We start from the raw sequence: 16,520 nt of genomic DNA on the forward strand, positions 1-16,520 counted from the left end.
ATAGTTTGTTTTGAAGACCATTTTGGCTCTCCGCTGCGAGTGGCACCCGGTGCATGATAGACCCCCTCGCAACATCACTGTATAAGACAATTATAGTACGCACAAGCCTATTATAGTATGCTTAGTGCGCATGTCACCATTTTCCACTGACTGACACTCAAGCTGAGAAAGGGGATTCCCCGAATTGCAGGTCGAAACTCGATTGGTCATAAGTGCGAGTAGTCGTTAAGCAGATAGGTCATAAAGTGAGGAGTACCTGTATACAAATAAACAAAATAATGTTAAGCTCTTGAATAATATCAATTGATATAAAGCATAATATAAGAACACATTAAAAAGGAACTTGTGAAATTAAAAGATTAGTAATTTGTATTAAATTTATGCAGAGTGTCCCACATAAAACTAGTTGTGCTTACTGATTGATTGAATTATTGTAATCTTCATATTGCAAAAGGGAAGAAATGAAACAAAATAAGATTAAATGATGAAACACTGATAACATAGTTTTATTCACAAAATAGTATGGAAACTTGCATAACCAACACTGCATCATTTAAGATTGACCCAGTTTTCTTCAATGGTAAGTGAAGTTGTAGATACAGACAAGTTTCAAATTAATCCAAGTTTTCATTCATAATTTTTATGAATTTCAAACTGAAGCTTGAATTTTAAAATTAAATGCTGAAATGTAGCATACAACAATATGATTTATTTCCGTGGTTAACTTCAACAATAATAACCTTCTTTTAGCTAAAATATTTTTTCTAAAGAATAAATTTCTGACTATCCTTAAAATTAAGCTGATTAAGCTTATTTGATGATATTTGATAAAAATTTAATTATTATTTATGATATTTTAAGAACATGATTTCATTTTATTGCAAAATTAATTAAAAGTGTAATTAATTTCTTTAAATACTATTTGGTAATAAAAATGACAATAAGGTAAAATTTTCCTACATACAGAAAAATTATGTATCAGTTTATCAAACATAACAAAAACAGAAGAAATTTGATAAAAGAATAATTTTTCTGTTTTTGACAATCATGCAGGTGTCTAACTTTTTCAGCTAGTAAGAAAAAGCTCTGGCATCATCCATGTTGTCTTATTTGCTACATATCGTATAGGTAATATGTTGGCATTGCATAAGTATTGAGGTGGTAGAGTTTTCAATTAATAATCATAGCAGGTTTTTTATTACCAATCATGTTCATTCTCAAACAAAGAGTTACATGTTCTTAGTTTATTTTTTATAACCTCTGTGACATGAATTACTATTGTCATTATTGTTTTATCAGGCAGACATTTGAAATATAAATATGATGATTTTTCTGCATTGAAAATGCCACCGTACCATAGTTCTGTACAATTTCTAGTAAACTTCATTTCTGTTTCTGCACTTTCATTGCAGATTTTACTGAAAACTATTTCATGCCTCTAAGTCTGATTATAACCTCTTTGGCTTTGCAGATAGATGGTGTTAAATCTTTAATGCTTATTCTAGATTACACGACTTTAATAGATTAATTAGTTGGTTAATCTAAAATTTACATGTTATGCCTGAAGATAAATCTGTTTGGTGCTCTGTGAAGTCATTAGAAAGGAAAGTTACCATAACATCTCATATATGTGATAAATAAATATAGTTTTTAAATTATGAAAAGATAATTGTTATACTTGTGTTAAAATAATATATTGTGTGAAAAATTAAACTTTTATCTCTAAGTTGTTTTATTTTAAGAAAGTTTGCTTATAATAAGAAAAAATTATCTCATATTTTGAAAATAAATAGTAACAAGTGTTTTCAATAATAGAGAAATCTCAGATGATATTGGTAAGGGTTTTGGGAAATGTTTTTTCATATTTACAAATAGTAAGATCTTGAATAAATTATATTTCAATTATTAGAAATGATTTATAGTAAAAGAATTTTACATAGATTAATTTATTTTGATTAGTATTGAAAGATCAGAAAGAAAGAATTTTATTTTATAGTAGTAATCTTTGTGTTGTTTCTGTTCATTGGTTAGATTCTTCTGGTTCTTCTATATCTTCTGGATTTTCTTCATTTATAATTTCCTCACTTGTTTCTGTAGTCACAATTTCTTCAACTTCTGGTTCTTCTGTATTTACAATTTCTTCAATAACTTCTGGTTCTTCTGTATTTACAATTTCTTCAATAACTTCTGGTTCTTCTGTATTTACAATTTCTTCAATAACTTCTGGTTCTTCTGTATTTACAATTTCTTCAATAACTTCTGGTTCTTCTGTATTTACAATTTCCTCAATAACTTCTGGTTCTTCTGTAGCTACAGTCTCGTAAATTTTTTCTGTAGTTTTACTTTCTTTAGTAACTTCTGGTTTTTCAGTTGTTGTTTTTATGAACTTATTCTTTTCACATCTGTGCACTGCAATTCCTAATATCTGAAAAATAAAAATATTGAGAAAAAATTAAAAAAAAACTGAAACATCTATATAAATATTAAACTAATTTTTAGATAAAATATTATAATATGTGAACATATGAAATCTTTAATTTAAAATCAAATCACCTGCTTTTGCCATATTTCTACCAACAGCTGTTTTTTCGTTAAGAAGGTTAAGCCTAAATAGATTATTTTTGTTTTATCATAGAAGAATTTATTATTTTAATGAAATATTATGTGTATTATATAGTAGTATGCTTTTATCGCTGTTAAATGATAAAACAAGAATTTATCTCAAAAATTATGTGTATATTCTACTGATAAGCTTAACTGCTCTCCTTATCTGATATCACTGAAAGCATCATCTGAAAACACTGAAAATTTTTACACAATGCTGAACGGTAGAAATTTTCATATCCAGGTATTTGAGATAATTCAGATAATATCAGATTTTTCCACAATATGTGATCGACCAAACCCTGAGGGTCTGCAAATATGTTGACAGAAATCTTTGAGTTTATAAAGGAAAAAAAGCATATTATACAAATTAAAAAAAAAAAAAAGGGTCTTGTAATATTTACCTCTATTAAACAAACATTAAAGTTTAAATTAAAATATTTTAAAATAGACATTATTTTAAGAAATATTTATTAATATTTTATATATATTTTAATTAAATTCTACTCTAGTGAGTCTAAACACAAAATTTTATTAGTTCAGTCTAATGGTTTAGTGAATATATCTGCCACTTGTTCTGTCAATGGGCAATTTCTATCTGTCCTTCTGACACCTTTTCACAAATAAAGTAGTACCTGACATCAATATGTTTCCTTCTTTTATTTAGTTGTCTAGTTTTCACTAGTGTTAGCTGATTGATTATCCACATTAATTCTTTTATAAATTTTTTTTGTTCTGCCAGTTCTTCTAGTACACCTGTCAAGAAGAGTAGTTCTTTACAGCACTCTGCAGCTATGAGAAATTCAGCCTGACAATTTGACAATGCAACTATTGGTTGTTTCCTAGATGTCCATGAAATCGGTCTGCCGTTGTAAAATATTACATATTGTATTCTTTCTTGTTTCCGAATCTCCTGCATAGTCAGAGTCTGAATAGGCAATCAATTCATCACTAATTGCTGTTCTCAAAAACTCTATTCTGTTAGTTAATGTTGATCTGAAATATCACATAGTCCATTTCACATTAATTATGTCTTGGTTGGTTGGATTGTTCAAGTGTCTGCTGCCTACACTTGCTGAAAATGCTATATTGGGTCTTTTTTATTTGCCACATAAAGCAGGCTTCCAACAGTGGCTATCTGCAAAGGAAGCCTAGGACTAGTCCTCCTTATAGCCGTATCACAACTAACAGGGAACGCCCTCACACCCTCTCTGTAAGGGAAATTTGTTACTGTCATACATCTATCTTCCTCAGCATCCAAGTTTGCAATTGGTGTCTTTACTGGTTTTGCATTATTCATCCCATACTTAACTAAGAGATTTGATGCATTTCTTTTGACTTAATACTAATGAATCTTCATTCTTTGTTATTTCAATTCCAAGAAATGAGGTTGGATTTCTGTTTATGACTATATCAAATTCTTTGTTCAGTTCACTTAGCAATTTATCAACTTCCAGGTTATTTTGTCGTATGATTATTTTGTCATCTATATATATTGCAAGCAATAAGTTGCTTTTTTGATTCTTAAAAATACACTGATCTGTCTTACAAGCAGTTAAGCCTTTAGATTTGTAAGGGTCGCAAAAACGCGTGGAAGTGGTGAATAATTATAAAATTCCAAAGTCGGGAAATTTCGAGAGTCAACTCGTGTCAGGAACAAGTGTTGGGGATGTAAACCAGACACGAAAGAAACTTTCTTAAAACTTATCCTAAAACAAACGCGACTCGATGACGAATGACCAAGGGGATGTCAACCAAGAGAGGAACTTTGTCCAGGTGCTCGCAAACAAGTGTCGGGAGTAAGAAACAAAGGGGAGAAATTAGCCGCCAGAACATATGGCAGATTGTTTGGAGCCATAACAGCGTAAAATACGAGCGCGAACTTCAAAGGCTCTGTCAACCTCTCTCGACCTGGATCGGTCTTGGGTTTCGGGAAAATCTTATAAAACCCCCGGATCTCAGGGGTGAAGGGAGGTTCTTCTCCAGACAGAGAGTTCAATCCTGCTTCGGTCATTCTTGGAAGAAGTGTGGCGGTTCTTCTCCAGACAGGCGATTCCTCTCCAGGCGACTCTGCACCAGTCAAGACTTTCCGAAGATCCCGGAAAAGGGGTTGCTGTCTACAGAGGCCAACAGAACTCCTCCTCCTCTACAACAGGACCACATCCCTTCATTCTTCAATGCCACAAGAAGACTGTCTCTCCGAAAACGATCTAGGAAGCCCGGAACGTTCCCAACGTCACCATACCTACATTGCCCTAATGATCTAGATCGTGTTGTACCTCAATAATATGTAAGTTAATTTAGTAGTTAGAATAAACGGTTTTGTATAAGACACTTGTCATCTTTGTCTCCTACCGCCACCACCCACATACGATTTCGACCCTAGGTTTTCCTGACACGTGATTAACTGTTTTCCCCTGGAAGTCGGCATCCTTACAGATTCCAAATATGTTGCAAATCTTTCATTCCATTTAAGAGGAGCTTGCTTCAATCCATAAAGCAGTCTTTTTCAATAGACATACTGTTTGAAACATTGAATCTTTCTGGCAGTTTCATATATATTTCCTCATCTAATTTACCATACAAAATGCTGTCTTAATATTAAATATTTTTATTCAATAGTGATATTTCACTGCCAATGAAAGTATTATGTGTAGCTTATTGCCGCCACTGGGCTGAAAGTCTCACTATAGTCAATTCTCTTTTGTTGTTCAAAGCCTCATACCACCAAATATGCCTTATGAGTACCATCGTTTTTTTAATTTTGAATACCCATTTTCAACTCAGGATATTTTTCCTTTCAGCTTTGGTTTCGTTGACCAGTTCCCAAGTCTCATTTTTAATCAATGACTGTTTTTCCTTTTCAATTACTTCTCTCCAGGGCTTTTTAGTTTTTACTGTTTCTTTGTAGGAAAGCAGGTCTGTCTCCTGATCATTTATTTCAAAGTCTTCAAGATGTTTTAGCCTTCGCAGTTCATGTTTACCTTTATCTCTCAATATGTAGGGACTACTGCTTTGAATTTTACTACTTCTGCATTTCAGTATCTTCAGGCAGCAGCATTGTTTTCCTTCTTCCATACATTTAACTTTCTTCTACTTTATCCAAATTCTGTATTTCCTTATGTATGTTTTCTTCACAAAATTTTTCTTTTAAAATTTCACTTACTTTACAACTCGAAAAATAATTATAACAGTCAATACTCCTATAAGCATTTGTTGGTTATCATAGGCATGTATTCAAACATTTCATTTTTATTCTTGAGAAGATATACCATACAAAAATGACTGAAATTGTCCAGCATGGTCAAAAGGTATTTTTTTCCATTCCATGTGTCTGTTTGGACTGCACAAATCTGTGTATATAATCTCAAGAGGTCTGGTGGCTCTCTATTCATTACTTTTAAAAGGGAGTCTAGTCTGTCTTGCTTTTAAACATATTTCACAAACTGAATTAAATCAGATTTAGTCAGATTCATTTCACTTGACAAATCGGTTAGTTTTTTCATATTACTTATGCCCAAGTGCCCTAATTTTCTATGCCAGTTGTCAGCAATTTTGTTTTCCTCTACCAGATGCATCTCTTGATTCAATTTTATAACGTACATTCCATTTTTATTCTTTGTTCTTTGGAGCACTTTTATATTGTCCTTTGATATAATAACATTTTCCTTTGTAAAAGTAACTTCAACATTGTTATTTATAATTGCATTAACAGATATAAAGTTTCTACTCAGATTAGATACATACAGCACATTATTCAACATCCAATTCCTATCTTCGACTGTGCCAGTTCCTTTAGCAGTCATCGATTCATGTTTCTTTGCAACAGAAATAATTGTTTCAATATATTCCAATTTATTAAACAGATCCTTATTGTTGCACATATGCGAGGATGAACCCCAAATCGATTAGAAATACTGTCTTTTCTTTATTTTCCCGATCAGTTGACCTCTCACACAAAAATGACACTTTCTGTTGTGATATATTTTGTGACTTATTTCTGAAGAAAGTCTTTCTCCTCGCGATTGTCTTTTCCACAAGTATGACAAGATCTACCAGTACCAAAATTTCTCCTGTTTGGTTCCAAAGTAACATTTGTCATTACTGTGATTATTTTTCTCACATATTGTACAAAATTTGCTATCAGTTTTTTTTGGGACAGCATCTGGTCAAATGCTCTCTGCTATTACATCTAAAACACTTCCTCTCATTGTGAAATGCTCTAAATGCAACATCTTCCTTCTTGGTTTCTTCAGTTTTGTCTTAATTCTTCTGCTGTCAGTCTAGCTGTCAAGTTTGAAAGGGTTTTTTCATCTCTATTTGTCGAATCCCAGGCTATTTTTAACATCTTAAACTTGTCAGGCAAATCAGTCAATACCTTAGTTATGATCATTTCTTCATTGATTTCCTGTTTCAAAAATGTTATTTTATAAATAATAGCTAGCATCTGACTGATATTTGTCATTACATCTTTGCTTCTATCAAAAGCAAATTATAATCTCTTACAAAGCTTTTATGTCTCTGTTGATGAGTATCTTTCTCAAATACTTGCACAGTGAGTCAAACATTTTCTTAGTGGTTACACAGGTACAAGTAGATTCTTATCAATCCTTGATATTATGTATTTTTGCACTTTAGCATCTTTCATTGCTCAAATTGCCTTTTCATTATCATCCTTAACGTATAAAGACTTGCCTCAACCACATCATCCTTACGCACAGTGTTGCGAAAAGGCTTAAACACAAAATTTCATAATTATTATTTATCTTTTAACAAATTCATGCCCCTGAGGTATTTTGTACTTAAAGATATATACTTCTTTCAATTGTTCAAAAATTGTATTAATTTAAGTTTTTCTCTTACAGTATAAATAAAGATACACCGTTGATAATAAGAATATTAAAACTATTACAGTAAAATGTTGACTTAATATGTGGGGGTATCTAATAGAAACGTAAAGAATTCACAAGTGCTTTTTATCAATTTATTTTTTCTTTGTTATTATACCTAAAGATCAAGTTTTTAAGCAGTGTTCTTTAAACCTTACACAACCTTATCAAATAAACTATTTTTTTTTTTTTTTTTAATTTTAGATTTATTAAATAAGTTTTGTTGTACATGCCACTTATAATTTTACATTTCAATGTAAAATTATATGTTAAAATCATTTAAAATCAGACCTTATAAATTGTAATCACGTTATGTATTACAGTAGAGACTCGTAAATCGGAACCCCGGTAATCGGAATCGCCGGTAATCGGCACGATTTTCAGTCGGACTGTGTCGTGCTGAATCGAACGTTTTTGATACTAAATTTACTTCTAAAGTATAATTTTCATGTTTTTATATTCTTCAATATATTTATTTTGTTTGTACAAAATGCAGAAATAATTTTTAACGATACAATAGCCTCGATGATTATTATAAAAATTTTCGTTAGGCTTAAAATCGACGAAAATTCAACACGAAGCGACACGCAACGGAGAAAAATTTGAACATCGGACAGGTTAATATATTTATTCGTACATAATGGGTAATCGGAACAAATCCCTAATCTGAACAACCCCAGTCCCCAATTGATTCCGATTTTCGGTTCACTACTGTATTTAATTTTGCTTAATGCTCAGACAATTATTCAGGCATTTATTTCTTTTACTGATAGTGCAGATTAATTTTAAAACTAATGTTTATGTGAAGAATTATTATAAAAGGCAACAGTGAGGAGGGCATTCCAAAACGCTGGGGATTGAACTACATCCCAAATATAACATACCACAATATCAATTGTCATTTTCAGACTTTAAAACCTGTGTATTAATTATGTAGTGTTATGAATTAGAGAGAAAACTCTAATACTCTTAATAATCTAACATTGAAAAAATTTTGAAATATTTAAATTTATTAAGGTGTTAAAGTACTGGTAAATTTTTGTTTACCAGTACCTTAACACCTGCCATCAAATTCAGTGTGTAAATGGTGAGGTTCAGAGAGAGTTATGGTACTGGTAAACAAAAATTATAAGTAAGTTTTTAATAATTAATTTAAATAGGTTTATTTATTTATTATTCATTTTAATCACTTTGTGCAACAAAACAATTTCTGATATTTTTTTCAGTTTATTAATATTTTATAGTTTGAAAAATTTATTAAGGGACAAATATAATAAATAAAATAAATTTTCAAAAACTATACAATTTTCGGTTGTGGATTAATAACAGGATAAATTACTTTTATTTAATAAAACGTTTTATTTTAATTTTAATAATTCAGTCATTATAAAAAATATATAATAGTTAATCAGAAAAATAATTAATTAGAAAGTTAAAGAAGCAATCAGTAAGTGCATATTAAGTCAAATGCGTTTTACTTTGTCAATGTAAGGGATGTGAGAGTCATCGAATTTGCAAGGTTGGTCAGGGTAAGTCATGACATTTAAAACAAATATTTGAGTAAGAACCCCTATACATGAATCTATATATATAATCGAGACGAGTTAATAATAATAATAATAATAATAATCAGCACAGAGCCCAAACGGTTAGGAGTTAAAATTTGGTACACAGTTAGGGTACGTCACAAGATCGCACACTAAGAAGGGATTTTTCGAGGGACATGGAGAGGGACCGGATTAAAGCTTAAAACTTCCATCAATAATGGAAGTGTTAAGAGAAAGCGAAGTGCAAGACGCAGATGCCGGTTTTTTTTTTGTTTGTTTGTTTTTGTTTTTGTTTTTGCGGGAAATCGAACATATTTTTAGACCCGTCTAAAAATTCTCTAATTAGTCTGGAAACAGGGGGACCCAATTCTTGCATTCTGTGAAAACGGGTAAGGTTGACTATAATGTAATAATCTTAATCTTCGCTATCGTTACTTTTGCCCGAGCAACACGGGGCATACCTGCTAGTCAATATATAGGCTACTGTAAAATTAATGTTTGTTTCAGCTGTGGTGTATGTATAAGCTGGAGTTGATCATCGATTGGGCTGCAATTTGAAAAAATTGTGGACAAATTCCCACTGTCGTTCCTTAAATTACTGTCGAAAACAGTTAGATAGATGAAGGACAAGACCAGATATGCAAAGATTAAGAGCAGGAGGCCCAGATTAATTATATACGAACTTCCGGTCTGCATCGATCAGACACGTTATTTCAATTCAAAAATTTTCCTGTTTCAAACAGGAGTTAAATGACCGGCATGACTTTATTGCTAACAGGAAAAGTATGATGTACAGGGGGAAGTCACTACTAATTTGAGGTGGAGAGCATATATTTTAAATTAAATTAAAAATATGATTAAAACTTGCAGTGGATTGTGACGATGTCACAACAAATAATTGCTTGTTTTAATATAATACATTGCTGAAAATTAATATTTTGTGCATCTTTTATTCTGATTTTGAGAAGTAAAACAAACTTTCAGGAATTAGGGAAAGATGTGACTAAAAGAATGCAGTGTTTTTGAAATGACAGAATATATCAATAAATGAAATTTTTAAACCATTTAAGTAATATATGGCCATTAATTAGGAAACCGTACAGTATTTAAATATTATAATAAAATACTTAGCCTAATTATAATCTTTTAACATGATCTCTTATCGAATAAGTATTATATAGGCTTTCTTACAATAGTTTTATTATAATAATTTTTAATTAATAGTAATTTTAAGTGGATTAATTTTTCAATTAACAAAAGATTTTAAAAATTTTAATTACCGGTTTCAACACACATGTTTGACCTTCAGGACAGGGACAAGAACCATCGTAAACTTTCTTTTCTTCGTCCAGAAAAATTCCTCCGTATGGATTACAATAACTGCCTGATATAATTTAATTATTAATATAATATTAAATATAAATTATTTGTGATTGACTACACTTATAACACTATACTTATGAAACTCAAAACATGTTTAAACACAGTGTTCCATAAGGTTAGTGTTATAGGTGTAGTCTAACCACAAAATTCCGTATGATAATTCCTGTATAATTAGTGATTATGGTATTTATGGAAATTGGCCCACTCGCTCCATTCGTGTACCAAACTTCCATTCATGCCATAATTGCCTATACTATAAAGTAACTGCATAATATACTATTATAAAAGTTTAAGAATAATTTACCTCGTATAAGTCTACGACTGCAGGTTTGATGACCTAAAATACTAACACAGCAGTGTGTTCTGGGACATTTTGATCCGTCTTCGCAATTTCTCACTATGGTGGAATCTACCTAATTATTTTTAACGGATTAAAAAATTATCAAAAATATAAATATAAATGCATAAATATGATTATTTTCACACCTCTATTAAAACGAAAGCGCTCAGTAAGAGTAAATATGGAAACAGCATGATGAAAGTAGTCCTATTTAGAAAAACCTTTTGAGGGTTTTTTCGTACTTTACACGCTATTTATAGTTTTTTCGTTTAAATGTTACGAAAATGATTACGTATGTTAGTTTTATCTTATCATTATCGACAATATCTTATTAACAGAACTGAAATATAATTTATTGTTTAGCTCTAAATTTTTTTATTTACAATGATGTAAGTTTATATATTTTATTTATATTAATTCAATTCTAGTTTATAAAAGTGAATTATAAGCTATTTTATATGGCTTTATAAAAATCAGAAGGTCGAATTCGTTGCTGTTGACGAAAATACGCGTAAATGTGATAATTTGTTGCCTGATATGAGACACATAAGGCATTTTCCCATATTTACTTTCAGTTAATTATTTATTCATTGGTTCCAGCTGTTATGCTCGCTTACAAATACGTAAATTTGATCAAAATATGATTTACATTTTATTTTGAGACTACTTAAAAGAAATAAAGGAAGATTTTAGATTTTTAACGATGATATTCACAACCGAGGATCAAGATTTAGATAGAAGTTAACCAATTACCATTCACTTTAAGTAGGCAAAAGTTTATTAACTTCTGAATCTTCATCCTTGGATGTGAATACTAAGTGCAATATTTATCACTAGCGGATGAGCCCCGCGTTGCTCGGGCAGAAAGTAACGGTAGCGGAGATTAAGAATAGGAGAGAGTAGGGGAATAGAGCCCACCTATGGTATTTTGCATTTTTAAGAAAACTTATCAATATTGTGAGAAGTTATTTTAATGGTGTAAACAGTGTACTCTAAGAAATAAAGTGCATGTGTCAAAACTTGATTTTCTTTTTCCTCTCCATATTGTTTTAATTATAAAAAACAAAAAACATTACATTGATCCCCTATTACCCAAACATGTAACCATCACATAAAAACATTGAAAAAAAGACTGAAAAGTTAGAAATGTTTGTTCAAAAACTAGAAAACTTAAGTTTTTGCATATGAATTATTAATTTTTTATATATGTATTGTTTTCAAAATAGTTTGAGTTTAATGATAAGTTTAAGCAGTTTAATAGGGCACACCAAGTATGGCGTGCCCTACTAAAGCGTAGTTAAAAATTAAAAAATAGCATCTAAAACAGTACAGTAGAAGCTGTTTCTTAGGATAAGCCTTAATCCTCCTCTCTCCCCACGCTTGGAATTTCGAAAAATCCCTTCTTAGTTGTACATTCTTGTGACGTACCATAACTTTGTACCAAATTTCTTTGTACCAGAGTCCAAACTCCTAACCGTTTGGACTCTGCGCTTATTATTATTATGTTGGATTTAGTGGGTTATACTCGGTTGATACCGGTGGCTGTGTACTATGCCGGACCAGAGTCAAGGTATAGCAACCAAAACAAAACTAAAATTCGTGTGTCGGTGTGTGTGTCTGTATTCAGGAATTTCCTGACAATGTGGCATGTATTCAATATAGTGGCCTTCTGAAGTATGATGTATGTATTTCTATTCAATTGTAATGTTCCCAGGCTTTTGTGTAGTGTGTATGGTATCACATCTGTAGAGGAGAGAACAACAGGTACAATAAGTACTTTATCCATCCTCCACAGATGCCTTATTTCCTAAGCGAGTTCTGTGTACTTGCTAATTTTTTCATTGCATGTGCTTTGTACATTGTGAGTGTTTGGAATGGATATGTCTATAATGTAAGTGATTTTATTGTGTTTGTCAATGAGTGTGATGCTTGGTCTGTTGTGGTAAATTGTTTTATTTGTGATTATGGCTCTGTCGTAGTACATTTTGTGCGTGTTGTTTTCCAATACTCTCTGTGGAATGTATTTGTAGTATGGTTTGTGGATGTCTAATAATTTGTATTTGTTGCAAGCTCTTGGTGTATTATATTTGCTACTTGATTATGTCTGTGTAAATAATGTGTCTGTGCCAAGAGCTTGCAACCGGAAGTGTGTAATTTGAGCCTGCTAAAGTTACTGCTTTATGTAACTGTGATGTTTCTTGTTTTTTGTAGAAAAACTCTCGCAGTGACTGTATTTGTTTGTAGTGAAGGTTAACTATGTCAATCAGGCCACGTCCACCATCTTTACGTGGGAGGGTTAATCTTTCTGTGGTGGATTTAGAATGATGTTGTTTATTTCTTGTTTTTCTTTGATGTTGCTCAAGATCTGTGTGAGTCCAATGTATAACTCCAAAAGAATACGTGATGACTGGGATGACATATGTGTTTATTGCTTTAAACTGTGTGTTTTGCATTTAACTGTGTTCTGAGAATAGCATTTAATGTACTTTGATATTCTTTAGTTAATCTTTGCTTTATTTGTGTATGTTCTGTTAGTTTGGCCTGTTGGAATCCTAAATACTGGTAGAACTCGCCCTCTTCCATGGATTCAATAACATCTCCATTTCCAAGTGCAAAATCTTCTTTCTTCGGGATTCCTTTTTCTATGTGAAGTGTTTTGCGTTTATCTAGGTCAAATTCCATTTGTATGTCCTTGGTGTATGAATGTGTGGTTTGTAGTTGATGAAGTTGTTTTTGCTTTATACATTATTAAATATTCCTGGACTGGTCAACTGGTCGATTTCGATCGACTGTTATTTTTATTGCATGTTGTTTGGAGTTAATGTTAGTTATACATCCACCCAAACAGAATTATCGGGCTAGAGTCGGCTATAATAAATAATTAATAAGACAATTTGTCCAAGGTTAATGTTAGTCCAAGTTAAGGTACCGAAACCTTGTTGTATTACTTGTTTGTTTGTTTATTCTTAGTTTTATTTGATGAAAACCTAATGTTAAGGAAAAATAACTTTTAAAGGAATCAGTGCAAATTAAAAGCTTAAATAGGAACAAAATAAAACATATCAGTTCAGTGGTATCATATGAATATACTCGTATTTTGCATGAACGGTTTTCAATAGCAATACCCTTTGTCTTTTTGATATTTAAAAATCTTGAAATGCGATTATTGCAGAATTATAAAGCAGAATCATTCGGTGCAAAAATGGCACTATTAGTTTCGGGACATGCTGGGGGCCTTGGGACGCGATTATTCTAAACGTGCTATTGACTTAAGTGGCCTTTTTATACTCTTATCGTAGATTCGGCCAGTACCCGTTATGGATCTGGCTGAACCTACCATAACTTCCGGGTGATGACTTACCATTAGTGATGTAACGAATATTCGGTTACTACCCGGTATTCTGCCTATTCGGCCTATTTTTCACTATTCGGCCGAATACCGAATATTTAAATCACTATTCGGCCGAATACCGAATATTTAAATCACTATTCGGCCGAATACCGAATATTTAAATCACTATTCGGCCGAATACCGAATATTTAGTCACTATTCAGTCGAATACCGAATACCTAAAAACAGGAGTAAGAAATAACAAAAACACAGTAAATTAATCATTTTGGTAACTTTTATTAATGCTGAAAATTAAACTATAATTATTAAAGTTAATAAGAAATATCATCTAACTCTATTATTAAATTATTTCGTAATTAAATAATAATATAGCCTTTATCTAGCCCGATATCTTATGGCATTGATGGCGTGTAGGTTAGAATGTATCGGGCATTAATATTATTGATTAGTTAATTATGTTATATTCGTATTCGCGTATATTTTAATATTTTTTTACGATATTTTAAAATGATTTACGAAACGTTTTATTGAAACTTATCGTATTTAATGAAAGAATTATTTATCTATTTCTAGAAGATGAGTAACTAATATATAATTTATTTTATATATAAAGCAAATAATGAGCATTTCTCATTATATACAAAAGATAACATTTGAAATCATGTTAAATTTTAAAAATATTGACAAAAACAATAGCAACAAAATATCACAAAACTTCACAAATAGAAAACCCCCAATAATATATTTGAACTGTTCCACAATTGGGCAGAAACTAGACCATATTTCATTCATTTCATTCATTTCATTCATTAGATTTAATTAACATAACAGAGTTATATGCCCTGATTTCGCAAAGCATTATCAGGGTTACATACAAGGAACAAGGATATACAATATGTACAAATTAGAATGTTAGATCACGTAACAGATTTTCTTACAGTAATAAGAGGGGTAACGATGCTATTAATAGACGAGAGGTATTAACAATTACAATATTAAAATATATAGCAGTTTAAAGAAGCTGCAATAAAATCTGTAGGAATAGAATATTTAGCGTACAATACAATAAAGCCCGACAATGTAGGTTTACATAAATTAGTTAGATACATCAATAAGTGAGAACAATTTCTAAATCAGATGATTTGCGGATAAATAAGAGGACTTTCCAACTTTCAAATGAGTAAGACTCAGGAGATAGGTGTGACTATAAAATATTTTTCAAATAGTTTGTAAAGTAAATCATGAGTGTCCTTATCCATAGTTAGGTCTTGTATTTCACAGGGCCAAGAACGGTTTTTGTAGATTAGAAGAGCACGTAAACAGTGTCTTTCACATTCAGTCATAGGACACTCAAAAATATAATGTAAACTACCATCAATAACGTTACAAACGGGACAGAGGTTATTAGTGTGTGATGTGAAACGAGTAAGATAAGAATTGAAATGACCATGTCCGGTATAAAATTGTACAGAGTGGTGAGAAACAGCGATCCAGGTGTTGTGCAAAAATTTTTTGATGTCAGGAAAGAATTGTTTAGTTATTGATGTATTTAAATTCCAATCTCTTTGCCAATCCTCGATCATTTGATTCCATAGAACGGCTTTCAGCACTTTTGTGGAGACCTTGTTATAACTGATAATTATATTCTGATCCTCGGCAGCCATCTTGGCAAGTTCATCTGCCCGATCATTGCCCCAGTTGTTACAGTGAGAATGAGTCCATTGAAAGTAATATTCATTATCTGTATCCACTAATAGTTGTTGTATATTGAATACTAAAGGATGAGCAGACTTTCTCCTAATCGCAGAGAGAGATGAGAGTGAATCAGTAATAATCGCAATTCTAGTATTATTGGCTACCCTTTCACACCACTTAATTGCTTGCAAAATTGCATAAAGTTCCGCTTGAAAAATATTACAGAGTGAACCGAGTCTAAATAAGTTGCAAAAGATTTCAGTCTCATTGCGGTACATTACAAAACTTGCTCCAACATGACTGCCACACTTCGAACCATCGGTATAAATAGTGATGACACAGTCAGTAGAAGAAACCTCATTAAATCTAAAGTTAGTATAAGGACTTATGGCATATTTATATGGAATGTTTCCCTCCCAAGACTCCCCGTCGAAGAGGTCTGACACTGAAGCAGAAAAATTACCACATTTAATCGACCAGATTTTATGTAAATAGTTTATGTATTTGTCGACTGGCGGTTTGCGAGCAAGTACTTGCAAGCTTGCGTTGGAAGATGTTCTAAATGCCTTGGTAATCAACAGCAGAGCTCTACGTTGTGCAGAAATCAACTTTCTTTTTGGGTGTACTTTTTTAACAGCAGAGCCCCAGGTACCGCATCCGTAAGTTAGAACAGGTAGAAAAATGCTGTCATAAATTGTTTCCATAGCCTT

The 16,520-nt window shown here is 31.7% G+C and overlaps 1 protein-coding gene across 1 annotated transcript; it reads right to left on the reverse strand.

Moving 5' to 3' along the window:
* Window positions 1-1,939: 1,939 nt before the first annotated feature.
* Window positions 1,940-11,003, reverse strand: LOC136979177 (110 kDa antigen-like). Its single transcript, XM_067275109.1, has 4 exons — window positions 10,910-11,003; window positions 10,728-10,836; window positions 10,321-10,424; window positions 1,940-2,425 (listed from the first exon to the last, which is right to left on the reverse strand). Exons 1-4 carry the CDS (start codon window positions 10,955-10,957, stop codon window positions 2,021-2,023), a joined length of 666 nt encoding a protein of 221 aa, XP_067131210.1. The 5' UTR covers window positions 10,958-11,003; the 3' UTR covers window positions 1,940-2,020.
* Window positions 11,004-16,520: the final 5,517 nt, after the last annotated feature.

Source organism: Centruroides vittatus, unplaced genomic scaffold (assembly GCF_030686945.1).
Source record: "Centruroides vittatus isolate TY-2023 unplaced genomic scaffold, ASM3068694v2 contig_595, whole genome shotgun sequence".
In the NCBI taxonomy this organism is placed as follows: Eukaryota; Metazoa; Arthropoda; class Arachnida; order Scorpiones; family Buthidae; genus Centruroides; species Centruroides vittatus.

Bases quoted from the DNA above. Each gene is read 5' to 3' on its own strand.
- LOC136979177 (XM_067275109.1), bottom strand. From the start codon at position 10,957: ATGCTGTTTCCATATTTACTCTTACTGAGCGCTTTCGTTTTAATAGAG. The intron at 10,837-10,909 runs GTGTGAAAATAA...AAAAATAATTAG, and splicing joins GCGCTTTCGTTTTAATAGAG to GTAGATTCCACCATAGTGAG. The intron at 2,426-10,320 runs GTAATTAAAATT...TTTATTTTTCAG, and splicing joins AAACATGTGTGTTGAAACCG to ATATTAGGAATTGCAGTGCA.